This window comes from Strix aluco, chromosome 4, assembly GCF_031877795.1.
Source record: "Strix aluco isolate bStrAlu1 chromosome 4, bStrAlu1.hap1, whole genome shotgun sequence".
NCBI classification, from domain to species: domain Eukaryota; kingdom Metazoa; phylum Chordata; class Aves; order Strigiformes; family Strigidae; genus Strix; species Strix aluco.
In genome coordinates this window covers 71,605,994-71,624,782 of record NC_133934.1, presented here as the reverse complement: position 1 = coordinate 71,624,782, position 18,789 = coordinate 71,605,994, and the positions used below count along the sequence as shown (strand labels likewise).

At 41.7% G+C, this 18,789-nt stretch overlaps 1 protein-coding gene across 1 annotated transcript in view; it reads right to left on the bottom strand.

The window, feature by feature from the left end:
* Window positions 1-18,789, bottom strand: part of AFG2A (AFG2 AAA ATPase homolog A) — a 206,109-nt gene that overhangs the window by 41,101 nt on the left and 146,219 nt on the right. Inside the window, exon 15 of the mRNA XM_074823611.1 lies at window positions 2,489-2,653. Coding sequence (XP_074679712.1) covers window positions 2,489-2,653 — 165 coding nt within the window. The remainder of the gene's footprint in view (window positions 1-2,488; window positions 2,654-18,789) is intronic.

Here is an 18,789-nt window from a genome sequence, read left to right as displayed (position 1 = left end):
CCATCTTCTCTCACATGAAACAGTGGGAAGTAATCACCCTATTTTACTATCTTGATATATCTTTAAAGTTACTCATTAAGAGGAACGTACTTCCAGCAGGTGAATAAAGATAACTGGTCATAAGTGATGACAGGCAAAAAGATACAAATATCTGATCTGAAAAAAGGCCAAGTTGGAAGCCAGATGCATGCTGAACTATCCACTTTACTTGCTGTTTATTCAGCTCATGTCAGGATGATTCAACGCATCTTTACACGCAACACCCTATTCATACAGCAGCTTCTAGTCACAAAACCAAGCATTTTCCATTTCTTTTTCTAAACAAAGGGTAGAACAGTGGAATGGGAACTTGCCATTCAACAGCGGAAACTATTTGTAAAGCTGGGAAGCTGGAGACACTAGGAAGAAAAGGCTTTAATGAAACGGGCGACTGTGCGTGCCAACTGTCAAGACTTTTTATATATTCTTCCAAGGAACACTGACTGAGGCTTTTTCTGTATTTACTCTTTACATCCCAGTTATTATAATTCTCTGAATGATGCAAAAGAACAAAACTCATGAGAAATGCCGTATTAGAAACAGGCGGGCTTTTTTTCCCCTGCAACTACTCTGTAGCTGCACTCAATGACCCATTAACTTATTTTTGGTTCTGTACAAAGCCAGCACCAAGACATTTGTGACTCATTATCAACTAGGCACAGGAATTCACCACTAGAGCCTCAGCTGATCCAGATCCAAAGGAAATCCCCATATGCTTGGGATTTCTGAAATACAAGCATTACAGTTGTTGCCTGGTAAGAAGACGATTTCCATACACAACAGAGGATATGTTTATATTTATGTTTTTGGAGGCTTGTAACTCTGCCAGAGGCAGATAGATTTTCCCAGGGCAGCAAAAGTCATATCACTGACATCCGGGTAAAAACATAGTACTGCTCCAAGTCACTACTCCAAAGCGTGGAGGCAGTAGAGCCTCAACAGTTTTCCAGACCAATTTAAGCCTGCAGTCCTTTTTATTATTGTTTTTTTTCATTATGAGATCCCACATTCTGCAGCAAAAAGATGTGCTACACAAAGCAGCTTTGCTCACTACGCAGCTTTCATTCGTTCGTTCCCAGAGCACAGTTTGTCCTGTGCCACGGAGGAGGAAAGCTCTTGCGGGTTTGACTTTGGTGTCTGCTGTGACACAGCTTCCCAGAACGAGCCTGGAGGCTAGCCCAGACACTGCTGCTGTGTACGGCAAGGTCTGACCCCATCCCTTGGACTTGCAGCACTCACAGCAGTGCCCTCACCAGCCAGAGGTTACTAGTAGGCAGCACAGGATTTTACAACATACCAGCGTTTAAGTGATAGCTAAATGAGCAAAAGTCTTGCCTGGGAGCATATCCAATGACCAGTCAGTTGAGAAGGGCCTTCAACATTATAGTTCCTCGTATCACAGTATTCCTCACATGCATATATCACAAATACTCCACAAGTCACCCTCTCTTTTGGGCCAAGAGAAAAGCTTAGCTTATTTCCCTGCCCTTGTAAACAGCACACAGAAAGATGGGGGAGTCCAGGCAAGCATATCACATTTTCCACTCTGCTATGGAAAAAGTAGAAGGTGACTACGTCATTAAAGATGGTGCGATAATTCATACACTAGGACTGGCTACAGTAAGATGGAAATTTTAATACTGGTATTTCATACCTTTTAAGAGCTCAAATTGGCAACCTTAATAACATTCTTTGAATTTTTGAAGTAATATAATTACTTTCAATTAATCAAAATGAGGAAAGAATGAAATATCCTTTCACAAGACACTGACATGAATAATGTTCAGGGAGCAGAGTGGTGACCGCTAACGTACCAATGCTTATTATAACTGCCAGGCAGCAGCATCTGAGAAAGTTTCTCCTTCTACCCAGGACAGGAAATAATTGTCTGACATCCATTGTCAGAAGCTGACTAACTAATAGCAACGAGCTATAACAGTAAGTGGTGCTGTGAGATCTTGATTATATGGAATAGGAAAATATGAGCTTCAAAGTGACCAGTGACTCCCTTGCAATTCCCCTACACTGTCTCATAACTCTGTCTCTCCTCCCTCCATCTGAGGCTCAGTCACAACCCTAAATGCAAAAGATCCCTGGGGACATGCAGAGGCCCAGGTGAACTGTCTGGGCAGTCTGGGGGCACTTGCTCCCACCTCCTCCTGGCAGCACATCCTTAATGAAGCCACCCGTGATCGTACTAAGGCTCACCCGGGAAGAGGCCCTTCCCCTGGCAACAATCCTCTCATGCAGATCTTGAAGGAAGAAAGACCCAGATTGTATTCTGTTTTCTGAGCAGAAACACAGAAATGTCTCAAACATTCCCTTTCATAATACACACCACCACTATGAGAAGACCCAAGGGACGATATCTGGACAATACTTGATTTTAATTTTAGAAACACAATTTTGTGCACCGACTCCGTGGCCATTACCAATCAGAAAGTTTTACCTCTGCTCCTGAGTACTTCTGTGTGTGCTGAATGAGCTCTGCTAAGCAGACTTCATCACTGACTGGCATGGACTGAAAATGAAGTTTGAAGATCTCCCCGCGAGTGGCTGCATCTGGCAATGGCACATAGATAATTCTGTCTATTCGTCCTGGTCTCAGCAAGGCCTGCAATGAAAGCATCACAGAAAAAGTTATAGCACATGGCACATCACATCAAGAAAGTAAAAACCACAACTCAATTAAAAACAATGCCGTCAACCACCAATTTCAGCAAAAGCAAGAAGCTGCACAAGAACAATTGAGCTATGTGCAAGAGGGGTTATTCTCCTATGTTGCTGAAAAGACAGTAAGCCTACTCAGCCTGAGAAATACCAGTTTATGGAAAAAAGGAATCATAAAGGAACCATAGTCATTTTCCTAAAACAATAATTTTAGGCTTGTTGCAAGGTGTGCTGGAATGTTAGGACTTGGCAGAAGGACAGGTGGCAACGGACACATCCCAAGTTCAGATCTTCAATCAAGACAACAAGTGGAGAAAAGAAGATTTTTGAAGTGAAGCTTACATTCTGGATTCATGTTGCTTTATCCCAAATTATTAGAGCTCCACATGCTTTCAGAAGAGCAGATTGCTCTGACAGTTTTGTATGCAAAATAAGGTAACTATAATAGACAGAGGCCAGTGATGCTTAGCTTCAAAAAGGGAGAGAAAAAAACATAGACTTGCAAAAGCACTGTAGTTAATACCTTTCAGCATCAGCTTTAAACTGTTGGAAAAACTGTTTTTTCTTTCTCTTGTGCCACAAGACAATTGAAAAGTCAAAAGATGAATACAGTTACAAGCCAAGGCCCCAACTTTGCAGTTTCATACACATATATTGGCCCTTGAGCTTCAGTTTCCCAGGGTTACTTATTATATATACACCGGGGAGGTGGGAGGGTGACAGAACAAACTCTGGGCAGCAGTGACAGACAATGTAAGAGGGGACAATGGCCACAAAGGGCAGCATGGAGAGTTCAGACTGGACTGGAGGAAAAAATCTCTAGAGGAGAAGAGCAGCCTTGGGGCAGGTCATCCGGGAGGCTGTGGAAACTCGTCCTTAGGGGTTTTGCGGCTCAGCCAGACGAAGCCAAGCCCTCCCCAGTCTAGTGCTGGTGAGAGTCCTGTGTTGTGTGGGAGGGGGACTGCAGGGCCTCTGGATGCCAAGCTCTCCAAACAGCATTTCTGTGACTCTGCTTTCTGGACGGGGTCAAAAGGTAAACATTATCTATATATAAAACAATTATATCTGTTACGTAGCAGAAGCCAAGCTCTTAAATTTATGAAAAGAGAGGAAGCTCATTTCCCTATATTTATAAAAATCTCCAAAATTTTTGAAAATCGTCTACAGTAAAAAAGAAAACCTCTCAGCCTTTCTTACTTGACATTTGAAAAAAAAAAAAACAACAAAACCTGTGCATAGCAAATGCACATAAAGAGTACTTAAATTATTTTTTAAAAGCTGAACAATGTTTATAAGATTCAGCATGTAACCTAGATTGTTTTTATGTTATGGTTCTCCCTTGGGCAGAGTAGTTTGAGTTCCAGATGACTAGAGATATTGCATGGCTGTCCTGGGCTGTCAGCCAATAAGTCTTTTCCCAGCCTGATCATGTCAGTGAAAGTCGTGCTGAAAAAATAGTAGGAAAGAGCTTTCCTTCCTGCACAACATTGATCAAGTTAACACCCTTCCTAGTGTTTCTTTAAAAAGACTGTTGTGGTGCTTCAGAGTGGAAAAATGTATCCTGAATGTTAAGAGATGTCTTGTTATTTTTAAAACAGAACATGAAAAAGCTCAGCAGAAAGTACACGGCCCTGCAGCGTGTTACATTGAGCTATGTAAGGATATAGCAAGGTTGTATTGGGAAGACTAAATCTCTGTATCCAGCCCGGCACCCTGTCCCTGGCAGTAGCCAATGCTGGATCCCTACGAAAAAGAGCGAGAAGCAAGCCATCCACTGATATTTCCTCAGCAGACCATGCTACTTTCCACAGCACTCTTGATATATTCATGGAAGAACTCAACTCACTGATGATAACTCAGCCAGTGTGTAATTCAGCGTCTAAATCACGTGTGTATGAGGATATTGCCATTTTTTGCCAACACACTTGAAAGAAAAATTTGCATGCTTCAAGACTAGGCTTGGAGAGAGAGGAATTATACTGCAATTGCGTTCTGCATGCTCTTAAGGAAATGCCCATAGCTAATTCTATTATTTAGAAGAAACAAGAAATGTTCACATGAGTATGGTGGTGTGCCTCTTTTAAATCAAGGCAGGTTTAATCAGGACGCCTAGATAATTAGAACGTTTTCTAGAGCCAGCTTAGCTTCACACTGATGAATGACCGTGGCTGTTGTGCAAGTGGGACAGGAAAAATGCTTGATGCCAATCAGCTGGGAGCAAGCGCTCGCCTGTGTTACATCGGCTTTCAGTTCTGAGATACAGTCTTCTAACACAACGGAGCACCCATGCTTGAAGAGCACAACTGCAGATGTAAGAGTGAATATAATTTTTTTTTACTCGATTACTAAAAATTGTATTTCCTCCAGTCTGTCCCAAATGCTTTGCATTTTATATATAGTCATAGTTGGAGGCCCAAGTTTTAAACACGCTATCATTACTTTTTTGCTACAATCAGGCCTAGGGACCTTATCCAAGACAGCCAGATGTGCTGGGAACTGTACAAAAAAAGCACAAGTCAGTCTCTGCAGCGCTTGCTGCTTAAATAGACATAGACAAAAAGGAGAGAAGAGAAAATATTCCATAACTTCACTTGAGAAAAGAGTCAAATTCCCTCCAGCCCCTGGAGAGAAAAGCAGACTGAACTGAGAACTGGTCTCCACCAGCCCTCCCGACAGTCCACCCAGACGGAAAATGTGGTGACCCTGGGAGACCCTGGCACAGCCCAACTGCTCCTCGCTCTGCCATCACCACCCTTGTCCCTTCGGCAAGCCACCGGCCCCCTCCCCTCTACTCTCCTGAGGAACTAAAAGAAGAGGGAAAGAGTGAGGAAGGGGCCTGCCTTGACCCACCCTGCGTTACTGTAGGGCGATTCCCCGGTGAGAGCCTGTAGGTGGGCTGCAGAGCTGCTCTGCTGCCCGCTGGTCTGGGAGTAATCGGAGAGCAACGGCATGTCGAAGCCATTCTCATTTGCAGGACATCACATTGCCCTCTCAGGCTTTTGTTGTCTGCATACTTCTCATGGAGATACTTTTCCTTTTTGGCCAAAATAATTCAGGACTCAGAACTGAGCTGCACGTAGAGGTCGGCACTAAGGGAACAAGATATTCCTCTCGATGTTTTTGCACACTGAAGTTTCCTCTGGAGAAAAATGAGTTCTTTCTGGGTTGCTTAGAGAAGCCTGCTGTGGCATTTGGTGTGGACACCTGCAGCAGCAGTGTCAGCTTTAACACCAAGGCCCAGGTCATGCTTACTTCTGCTGCAGGCACCAGTGCTGAGTTTGAGTTTTTTTGCTGGCACTGATTTTTTCCTCAGCATCGCTTTCTCTGCAGAACCAGAAGCTATTTCTCTTCTCAGTGGGGTGTTGCGTGATGCAGGCATCCCCACCGGAAGGGTTTTGGAGGTGGTTTTTCCAAGAGCGCCATGACTTTCACAGGCTGTTCCAGAAGATGGAGCTTCAGTCTTGCAATCTGCACTTTGGAAATAGCGAGGAGGAGAGTGATAAGGACATCCAGGTCACCTCCGGACCCAGCCCCACTGCCTGTGGGGCACACTGGGATCTGGCGCTGACCCATTGGCCAGGCAGGAGGTGAAGCCACCTGGGACTGATCCTTGCTGCTGAGCTGGAGAAAGAGGAATTTGGCAGAAGAAGGCAGTGGCTTGGCTGTGCAGAAGGAGAGGCAGGTGGGGGAGGGTGAAGAGTTGAAGCTGGGCTGCAGGTTCAGGCAGATATGAGCTGCCGGGTGTACAAAATTAACTGCTCGCGGCTGGGAGATGCAAAACTGATTTGAGGCTAGGAGCACACAGAAGGTGGGAAGTTGATGGGGCCAAAATTAATTGATGTGTGTGCAGAGCTACATAATTCACAGATGTTGAGATGTGAGGGTTGCATAATTTATGTAGGCCAGGAAGGGCACAAAATTAAGTAATTGGGTTTTGGTAGAAACCAGAATACTTCATACCATTAAGCAATTCTTTTGCAAGTTTATGTAATTTTTTTGTTGTTACCACAACAGTTACAAAAGGGGTCTAAGTGCACAGGCACTGAAAGGTTACTAGTGGCACACAGATACAATATTCTTCGGGGCAGCACTAGGAAAGTGGGATAATTGTCATGTAATACATAATATCACCAATGGCAAAAACACATTTTAATTAAGAAGAAACTGTTCCCATTTCAACAAGAAATGCTTAAATTCTTTGGTAATCAAAATAGAGTATTACTTCAAAATATATCATTGGAAAAGATAGCTAGTTCAAAAATGTGTATTTTGTGTGCAATTATGAAGATAATTATTTCAGGAAAGAAAACTTAAATAGGCAAAGCCAGGAAAGTATTTGCGGTTCCTGTTAAGAATGGACTATAATTAACCTTAGGGCTTTGCTAATTTTCCTCCTCCTCTTCTTTTTTTTTTAGTTAGTCCTTTTGGTTTATCCTTTTTCAAAGGAAACTTGGTCATTTCAAGAACTACATTGTCAATCAACGCAGAATTATAACACTGACAGAAGCACACCCAGCTGATGAGTTTTCTGTGGGACAAAAAAAATAGCTTTCCTGCTGACATAGTTCTACAGCCATGCCTAATTCATCAAAATCATTCTTAATCAGATCTTATAACAAAACATCATACACAAAGGGAGCAAGAGGGTAGCCTGCCATCAGAAAAAATAAATATAATTTTAAAAAGAAGTGGCAAACAGACAACATTTTCATTAGCAAAATGTGACTTGCAAAGCAAAACATAAGCTGCACAGTAAACGGCATATTGAGGTGTGTAAGAGAAAGCAAGCAGGTTCAGCAGGTAACGAAGTTCATCTGGAGAATCAATGTTACTGCATGTTCTCTGCTGCAATCAATCTCCACAAGTAGGAACAGATTTTTATACTAAATTTAAGACATTTCCTTTCAAGTAAATACATTTATTTTAATGCAGAACCTAAAAAATGCAACTAAAAGTTTAATCCTGCCTTTGGAGTCCACTGGGATTAGACCACAGATGAAAATGAGAAGACTGGAAATAACAGAACAATCTGTTTCCTTTGTAACTACTAAATCCTTCCAACTTAAATGAACAATCGCTGTTTATGAACCCTGGTTGTGGTCCCTACTTACACGGACTCCCGAATATGAGAGGTACTCTATATCTTGTAATCTAATATGGTAATGCAAATTTTTTTACTTTCATCATTACAGTATTCGAACATATCTAAAGCATTTTAGTCAGACATATTCTTCCTGTAGCCTGTGCAAGCAGTAACTGTTTGTGAGGTCCTTTCAGAGTTTTTGCCCACATGCCAGGACAGATGTGTTGCAAGTGTGGAAAGTATTCACGTAAAAAACAGGCTGAGGAATTGAATTTGTTAACAGCGATGAAAGGGCCTTCTTGTGCCATCACATTTACCTCTTGCAGGAGTGAAGTCAGCTCCCATAAAGGTGCTTCTCCTACGCTTTTGAGGCTCACCTCAGTGCCTGTGATTTTCATTCTTACTCTGTGCCAGAGCAGGTCATGCTCCCAGTGCAACAGACCAGAAGCGCCTGGCATTTTAGGATCTTTGAAAGTTTCAAGTACCGGAAGCTCATCCATCCTGTTTGCTAGACAGACTACTGGAGGCTTTTTGCAACCGTGGGATTAATTACCCAAATTAGAAGGTGCTGAGGGGCAAAGACACATAAGAATGTCACTATTAAGGACCTAAAAACCACAGTCAAGTGAGAGCTAAATTTTAATGTTCCCCCTCCATCTGGCATGAGCTGCTTCAGGAGGCAACCTCAAATTCCTCTGTTTCAAGTGACACACTTATTTGCTGTGTCACAAGGCTGGAGTCTTGTAATTACAGGCTCCTGAGTTAAGCGATACTGCTTTTTTCTTGCCAAGAGCCCCTTTCCCCACACTCTTCCTCCTCCCCACCTTCTTCCTTCTGTGCCAACATCTGTCACCACTGTCAGCACATGCCAACATCTCTAACCAGTTCCCCTCTTTGATGACTTGTTTGCTGGTCACCACCCTTGTACTTCACCCAAGATTTGTGCAGATTACTCTCTGTTGTTACACAACATCTACAATTCCTCCAAGGGTGGAGCAGTTTGCTTCTTTAACCTACAGTATATCCACTGCTTCAAAAACTGCATTCACAAACAGAATTTTATTAGATATTATTGGAAACTAGCTCCTACAAAATGTTGCAGTCTCCTATCTCCTATTATCAGTCCCTATGCAAAGACTTCACCTTCCACAAAGATTTCTAAAAATCAGGCCATACAACCATTCCATCATGTCAGTCTTGCTCAAGACCTGGAGCATTGTGCAAGTTGACAAGAAAAGACATGATAGGTTTGACAGCAGGTGTTCAGGAAGAATGCACACCATCAAGTGGCAGTGAGCACAGCGGGAACATTTTACTCAGGCATTAACCAAAAGTACTAATTAAAGGCAGAGAACAAACATGTGGTTTGATACGCTGACAAACAGTAAACCAACTTCAACACGGAGACAGTATATATCATCTGAGTCCAAACCAAGATGAAGCAATACGGAGAGTTAACCATCTGAAAAACGAGAACGCAATCTGTCCTTCACGGCTAAGCAGTCAAACGCCCCTGCTTGTGTAGGATTCATCTACTCGCTTTGCTTATCCTCCAGGTCTATTACCATTAGTTAAGCTTTTTCCTTCAGTCACTGATTTTTACCTGTTTCCATCTCATCAACAGAGGGAAAGTTCTCTGTGCAATTTAATATACCTTCTGGAATTGCTCTCTTTGCTGCCTACCAACAGGAACTAACACCTTCAGCTACCACTACAGATGAGTCTCTTAGTTATTACAGCAAAACAGTTTACCCTTCAGTTCCAGTATGCAGAAAAGTAACAAAATCATCTTTCCTTATAAAATGAAAACTGGGGAAAGAATTGCCTTGACTCAATAGAAACTGTTGGCGTGACTTGCTTGAACGACATACCCTGCTTCTGCATGTTTCACAGCAAATCTGTCATTTCCACTAACGGCGGTGATTTTAAACAGATATTAGCGTTACTTAAATAACTAAGTTATAAATAGGCAGTGCTAAGAGTGCTTCAAGAAAGCAAAAATTTCCAGAGTTGATGTGAAAGCACACTGAGCCTCCACACAGCCCAAGCATTCAGAGCTGCTTTTGACTTTGTTTTCTTTCCCTGACATCTGCTGTCAGGCATGGATGAAGTCCCACTGCAGGCTGAGCCCCTCACCACCACCATCACCACGCTACCACCACGCAGTGCCCACCACACGGCCGGCTCGTATGCCCCAGCACCCGGCATCTGCACCACAGCCCTCATCTTCCTGCCAAACCCCGGGGTTTCAGGCTGCTCTGGGCTAAAGCTAGCTGTGCCTCTGCCTTTGGGGATACGGCACCAAGAGCATAGTGCCAGCGATTATTCAGCTGCCTTATCTTGCCTATACAGCTCAGGGAGGAGGCTGCCGTGCCTTGCTGCCTCCTCCTAAGCTCACCTCCCACGGTCCCTCCTGCACCACAGACTGCACTCCTGCGCCAGACAGCAGCCGTGGTCATGCGTGGAGAAGGGGCAGCGGGGAAGAGGGAGGGGTGGTAGGGTTACTGCCTCTCCACCATCTAAAGAAACTGCTTGTGGATGCAGAAGGCAAAAACCTCTGCAACAAGCTAGGCTTCTATTTCCAAACCTGCACAAAGCTGGATGCACCAAAATATTCTCATCTTTTTAATCAAGAGTAACATCATTGTCCCAGCCACTGTATATCACGGTCCTGCCACTGACAAGAGTTTGATTAATATAGCTAATTGAAGGGGAATCGTGGAGAAAGAAGACTTGAGGAGACTTGTTTCACTGCAGCAACGAGACCGTGTAAACACAACTGTGAAGAACAATGTGCTCCTTGGCCCATGCAGACAATACCAGAGCACGTTTTTATGTGGTTTTGTTCAGATAGGATTAAAATATCTCAAGAAACCAAGTTTCAATCACTTATCTTGGCAGACACATCTGCAGGCAGACACTGCAGCTGCAGAACCAGTATCTCGATGCTTTTTTCCCCTGATATTTCAAACAGTTAAATTGGCCAGTTGGCACAAATCACTACAGTGCTCATTGGGAGCCAAGCTTTGCCCAGGCCTCCATCTATAAAAGTCTAAACCTGTCAGTAACACAGCACATTTTCAATGCAGTAAAAGCAGTGTAAATCCAAGCAACCCTACTGATATGATTCCAGATACTCCAGTTTGGCACCACAGAAATTCAGCTCCAAATCAAGCCTCTTACGTGTATTCAAAGACATGGAGGCACCAACAGGGAATCAGGCTCTTCTCCTCCCTGCTTCGTGAATATGATCACAGAAAAAACTGAAGCAATTCAGCAGATTCTCCAAAATCTACCATACTTTCAGGACACTTAAACACATGTTTTCAAGCCACAAACTCTGTAAAAACCAGCACCCAGCCTTTCTTCCTCTGCTCCTTTGGCTGCAGCTGCGCCCTTCTCTCCTTGCACCCATGCTGAGCGGCAGAGTCTCGGCCCAGGGCTACAGCGCTGGCTTCCCTTGCAAGGGGGATTTCAGACACAAGATTTTGCTCTCTCCCCATGTCCAATCTGAGCAGTCTTACCACGGTGGTGTGCAGACAGAGGATGTCCCAATTTTTGGCTGTTTTCCTGCAATTTTAGTAAGGAGCAGGAGCAACCTAGTCCTTTGGCATTTGCTGGGTCTCACAGAGAGGTTTAGATGTGGAGAAGGCACCAGAACTCCCTCTCTTCTCCTCTAAATGCTATGTAGCTCTTCCTCCCCCATTTCTAATAAAATGATTTTTAGTAAAGTTAAAATTAACTGAAGAAAAAAAAATCTATCATCAGCTAATAAACAACGTAACACACCCTCTTCAGTGTATGTTTACATAAGAGAGTCCTCCGTTCTCCTGTCTTAAGAGGTGCAAAACCTCAGGAATGTCAGTTCTTTTTTTCTTTTCCCTATTTTTTGGGGGGTGGGGGTTTAATAAAAGAACCCCTTTAGAAAAGATAACAATTACATGTAATGGAACCTGGAACCAGACTCTTTTGGCAATTAATCACCCAGGAGCCGTTGCAATCCTGCAGGCTGTTTCTGACAGATTTTGAGAGCTTTACAGGAATCACTGGGATAAGATGTGCCTGGGCTGGCTTCTGACAGGGACCGATCATGTACAAAGTGGATTGTTAGTTTTGGAGGAGTTGTTTTAGTTTGTGTATTCATACACACACATACACATATACACACACAGAGATGTGTGCACCCATATACACACTTCTATAGAAGTCTTTCTTTACATACATGGAACAACTGCAGAAATCATTTATTAGCCCAGAGGCAAAAAAGAAAAAGAAAGGGAAAAAAAAGAAAAAAGAAAAAAAGCTTTTTCTTCCTCTCAGCAAAGTAGAGCTATCCATCACTTAACAGAGATACTTCCTGTTTTCAAGCAGTTGGGAAGGCATGACTTCCAACCCAAATACTTGGCTTGGCAATCTATTCCTGTGTTGACAGATGCTTTTATAACCACTTCATTCCACCTGAAGTTTCAGTATAAAAGGAGGTGGTTTTTGTTGGTCTTTTTTTTTTTTTTTTCTTTTTTCTGTGGGAGGAGAAAGGGAAAGCAGAAAGGAGAGGAAAGAGAAGGAAAAGGAAGGAAAATACCACAATTATAACAGCTGGATGACAGAGGTTAGCATAGCTCTGACAGATGTTACCATGTAACCTCAAAATGACATGTTAGAGAAAAAAAAAACCACCAAACCTGTTCCTTGTAGGAAAGAGAATTTTGAACTCCTGCCAAAATATTACAATTCTTCTCAGAAGTTTTCAAACGCTGTAACAATGATCTACCACATAATATAATATTTTCCATACATAAGCTATGCCTTTATGTTACCATTGCTCTGACTGATTAAATTACCAGCACAGGATGATATTCTTTTCAGAGAGACAACTTAGCCTCAAATGACAAAAATCCACAGCAGGTCAGCTCCATCAGGACATGCCTTGTAACAGCATTTGATCTCCTACGTTCTGTTTTCATAGGATTCATTAACAGGACATGCTCCAAACACTTCTCAAGACTGAATACTTCAGGGTGTGACAAACAGCAGTAAAAATGTGCTGCACACAAGAAGGTGTATTTGCAAAGCTGCATGATCCATTTTATATAACCTTTTGCCATATCAGTTTCTGTATTGCTTACACCTAGTTACTTCAGTGCCTACCCTACCACAGAAATCCTGATGACTACCTGGCTTGTGACCAAACATTACAGACCTGTCTAACAAACTATAGATAAACAAAGCGTAAAGGAAATGTTCATGGAGCAAATCAGGTATGTGAAACAAGCTGCTTCTAAAGAAAGAAAGGATCAGGAGAAAGGTAGGCAGCATCAAGGAAACAATTCAGAAACAGTTTCAAAAGGAAATCAATGACTTTCCGTCGTTACAGCCAACACTGCGGCAGAAAAAAAAATAGTTTCTGGTTTTCATTATTTGAAAGATCTTATTTTACTACCACAGCTCTGGAAGACCATTTGAAGCAATGAAGTAGATACTGGTCACGATAACTGTAAGCTAAAGGAGAAGTCATGCAATTCATAGAGACAATAAAGTCACAATATAAGAAATATCACTCATTTGCACTTGAAATTGGAAACCAAATCTGTCTTGAGGCTTATATTCCAAAAAGACAGGGAGTGAAACAAACAAATCCTGGTTTAAACCCCTTTCTCTGGGAGATGTAGCCCTTCCGACCCTTCATAACTAACACATAGTGGGTACAATCCAGTTGCCAATACCATTTGAGACCAGCTAAGGTATCTTAGATATCTCCCTGCGGTTGGCAGGCATTACCAGTGAGGTTTTCTCCCTGTCAAATGGATAGCTGGTGGCCACGTAGGAGCAGAACAAACAGCACAGGACATCTCTGTTCAGGCCACCAAATTCCAACCATGCTTTTGATATAGGAAAAAGCAGAAGAGACACTATAGGTTTTTAACTCACTACCCAGCAGCCCAGATGTCTGAACACCAGTGAAGCCCTCTCCCCCTTTCAAAAAATGTACTCTTAATCAATTTTTAGATTAAGATTGATTAGATTTCTAAAAAAAGGAAACAGATAAGTGTATACAGTAGGAAAGAAGCCTCTAACCAGCATCTGCAGAGGTGCACGTGCACGGAAGCACCGCTTGATGTAGGACATCTAGCAGCAGACATGCAACATGAGTCTTTAAACATGGCCACACAGCTAAGGAGCCTTTCTGAGGCCAGACAAGCACATCAGGGAAGACAACTTTTTGGGAACAGCCAGACGTGGTTACCAAGGATGCCACCAGCATAACAGCACAGGTGACATGGTACCAGAGATTGAGAAAGTAATACTGAAGGTAATACCGAAGAACTGCATGCTTGACTAGAAAATCATAAACAGCTACATGCCAGGATATGAATATAGTCAAGACATGGCTAATTAAGAACAGCGGGGCACTGACTGGGTCAGAAGCCAAAATACTCTGCTTGAAGAAAAGGCCCCAGCAGACATGCCTTCTCTTATTATTGCAAGCAGACAATCACTGACTTCCTCCACCCGGATGCAGGAAGACAACCTGGTGGTTTTCTCCCTCATACCAGCAGCAACCACTTTGTGTGTTGATCTTAGAAACTTGTGGGTGGTGCTGAGTTTACATAAATTACAGTGCTTACTGCAGCTGCCAGTTGCAAGTGACAGAGCTTGGACTCTGGGATTAAAATATGTACTTTCTGGTCATTAGACCTGGAGTGGTGCTGATAAAAGTCCTGAAATTATTCTACAGGTCTGTCAAGTGTTTATAGCCCCTAACAGACATGAAATGTTAGATGAAAACCTTTGGTGCCACCCAACTCACATTTTTTCCCTATGCTGCCAAGAGTTCCTTCAAACATATGCAAGACTCTGCTGATCACTGTCCATTTGGCTTTCTCCTTGACTGTCACCCACTTTGTGAAGTCATCCGTAATGTTTCTATCTCTAAGCACTTTTCATTGGAGAAATTATTTTGGTCAGCCCCTTTTACATGTTCTACAGTCAGCCTGAAGGCACTCCTGCCATGGCAGACAGTCTGGCATCAGATCTGGCTTCATTCTTACCACATATCCTAGATATTTCCATCTTCCTTTCTGGATAATTTAGGAGATTAAGTCTTGTTCAACTCCCTGCTGAATCTCAGTATTTGTTATAAATTCATTCCATTTAATACCTACTATTTCCCCAAGGCATTTACTTTCAAAAGCTTTTAGATGTCTGTCTGTACCTTTGGTGGATTTCCAGCTTTCACATCTAACTGTTAAGGTGGAAACAAAATTTCAGCGGAAGACTCACAGATTGGTTTTAAATTGTGGATTATCAACACCTAAACCTTCTTTATGCTGGTAAATGCAGCTGCTGTCCTGTTGGTGTATTACACTATTTCTTTCTGGACATCCAGTTCGATCACATCTTACTGCCATGCAATGTGAAGATGCCTGTTTTGCATATAGCTTGTTTTTGTATCACCTTATTGGAGTAGAAAATTACTGTGGTTCTCATTATGCCTATTTGTTTTTTAACTTACCTTTTTTTTTTTTTTTTCCTTTTGTGCATGAATGTCTGTTGGTCTGTTGGATCTAGGTTACCTGGAAAACAACCTAGCTGTGGTTTCTGTTAAGTAACATAATGCATGTTCTACCTGAGTCAACTTTATCTCTCCCACTCTTTCCCACTTAAACAAACAATGGCTCCAAATAGCAGAGGTGAAAGATTGCACCTCTGCTGATATCACTGCCTGCATAAAAGAGTATTCATCCTCTCAGCGTGTATCTCAATCAAGTAAACTGCACCTTGATCTAAAGCCTTCATATGGCAATTACTTCTCTTAACGTACCCTATCATTTCAGATGTTACAGACTCAGTCCTGATGGACACAGTCAAATATTATCTTCAAATCTATGAGTATAACCTAGGTTATAAAACACTGGGGGAGGTGTTTCAAATGAGTATTTTGTTGACTTATGGTGGGAATTAAATCTGATCAGCACATGATCTTCTGTTCTACTGAACTTCAACTGATCCCTTTATTCTGCCTGAAACAGCACAGGAGAAGACTTTTCCACCAACAAAAAAAGCACAGCATCACATTAATTACTACAGTAGTTCAGACCATCTTTAATTTCTCATCTTCTTTTTTTTTTTTTTTTTTTTGCCTTTTTTCCCCTTTCCAGTTACACTTTTTCTACTGTCTCCATAATTTAAAAATTCAGTTACTTTCACCAATGGCTTTTTTTGTTTTCCGGGGCTGTATTCATTTATAGTTTTCCCTGTTTTTTGCTTTTGTATCAAGTCCTTCCCATTATGCTGTGAGCTTTATGATGGTATCTACTTATAGATCATTTATTTGCTAAAATTGATAGATTATTCCACTGCTCAGCTGTTTAGTATTACCATTGCTTATTTCCTTCCCTTTTTGTTATAAAGATTTAGTTTTTTCCTTAGTAGGCCTCCTGAAGTGTATAAACATATGCTGCTAAAGTGTTTTCCTACCACCTTTTCAACACTTGGTTATGCTTCTTTGATAAGGTCATCAATGAATCTCTTTTCGCTTTTTATACTGCATTTACTTGCGGTATAATTTATAGAAATTGGTTTTTTCCTGAGAAAGGGTATGTTTGAACAGTTAATTTGCACAATTTTCACAACTTTTACATATATAAATCGACTACGGTTTATTAACACTTGAATGTCTGGAAAGCTGCATTTATTGTGCCAGCTATGAAGCTGTCAGGCAGAAAGGCCCAAAACGAGCCACACTGAGCTCCTGAGGTAAATTTGTTCTTTAGTGAGGCTTTCTTGTTAAGTGTTGTGGGAGTTTTACTCTTCTTCAGTTTACAGGTGTCCAAACAGATGTGAGCTTTCTAACTGAACAAGCCTACTCTCCTTATGGAATGCAAATTTTGGAAACCTCCAGTAATTTCGAAACATAAATACTTAAGTTATTGCCATACCCAAATTGTACGTTTTCTCAGCTAATAAAGTGAGAAGCCATTTCAGTCTCATCCTGTTGCCAGTGTCGCAAAATCCCACTTGTCAGCACTGGGGAACTGTAACATATCAGCCAAGCAGAAAACATACTTGATTGCACCACCATTTAAAGAAGCATTGTGTTTTTTCTACCAAACTTCACAGGTGAGTTACTGCTCATCTGCAAAGTGAAACAGGAAATCATCTTCAGTGTTCATAGCTAAGGTCTTCCCAGAATTTAGCGGTATTTGATCCTGAAAGCTGATTAAGCGACTTGCTTGGGAGTCACTTTGAACTGCTAGATTTATCTTGGGCTCTAATCACTGTTTAGAAACAGATTTGAACTGTAGTCAATTTAACACAACCATTTGATTATTCCATCTGTCTTTATGTAGTAATACTCTCAAGGTGTCATTTAAGACAGACAGTAGCACAGTGCAGGATACAGTTTAGGAATAATGTGCCCAGAGCTTGACGTGCCCAAGGGCAATGTGGCTTGTAAGGAGACACCTACCTCTATTTTCTATTGATCTGGATTTCCCGAAGTATTTTCAAATTGCAGGAACTCTATCGAGACATTTTAAATTTAGATTACTCTAACTTACTTCACAGGGACATCAGTACTCAAAGCCACCCTCTAATGAAGAGAAAATATGAGCAGTTGCCCTTTGAATTCGGACAACTCTTGAGCTCTAAGGGTTAGGATTTATCAAAGGAACCTAAGAAAAAAAAAATCCTACTTCACATTAGTAGGTACATTTCTAATACTAAGAACTTCAGAACTACTGAAATTTCCTCCCTCATATTCTTTAGCTTTCAAAATTATATTCACATTCATTCTTCAAGTTTCTGAATCCATAAAGCCACGCTTTGGCTGAAGGCCAGAATACGCAGGATCAAACAGAGAATTTCATTTTACTCAAACTGCTCTGATGGAAAAATCAGAGTTTCAGATTCTTTCTGGGGATGCAAAGGTATAATCTTTTGGTACCAATAGCATATGCATGCAGAAATTAGTCTGTGGGAAGTCTATGCCAGGAAATTCAGCTCCTCTCATGACAAGCACCAGAATCAAAACAATCACAAAAGCTGGGAGAACTGCCTGGGTGTTCCCCGAAGGCTTGCACATATCCCCAAAACCCAGATCTGGCATATACCAAATCCCAGTGAAGAACTGTCACTGGCTCAGACTGTGAAAAGGTACTCTGGGTAAACACTACATTACAGCAAATGCACTCTCAAAACAAGTTCCCTCCATGGACTTAAAGGGTAAACAGTGGACCTAATCAGCAGATGATGAATCAGAATATCAGCCACTACCACCTACCTAAGTGACCCCATAGACTTGATACATTAAGATGGATCGGGCTAACATGAAACTGCTGAAATCAAATGTCTTACAAATAGACTCAAATGAAGGAAAGGGTTTCTTTTCTTCAGCTTATTTTTCAAAGGACTGGACCTTACTTCCTTCCAAATTTTGAAAAGCCTGGCACTGCTGGAACTTGAGTGAGTTATGACACCATTTTACTGTAGACTTCCAGACAGCAAAAATATACTTGGCTATGAAGCACCTTTCTACGCTGAATGGCAGAAACTCTGCTTCTTGAAACTTTACAACTAAACAACATACTGAGAAGATTTCTGGAGAGAAGGTTCCTATACATATATGCACAGCACATGATGACATTTCCCAGCAGGTACGCATTTAATCGTTATCTGCACTTCGACCATTTTTTCAATGCAGAAAACAGGAAACACTGCTTTTCAACAGCAATTACTAAAGAGATTTCTTGGTGCTGTAATTTCTGTCACAAAGGGTGCTGACAATGAATCAAAACCCATTTTTTAAACACAAAAATTAAGATAATTAAAACGTAAGCTGAAATAAATTGTTCCCTGGACAGAGTTGGGGATTATGACTGTCAGATTTTGATGCAACTACAACTTCTTATCTGCTCAAGGTAAGTTAAAATTCAGTTGTTGACACATGATTCAAATCTCCCTTTGTGGACACACTTGGCTTAGCATCTCTTTTTTAA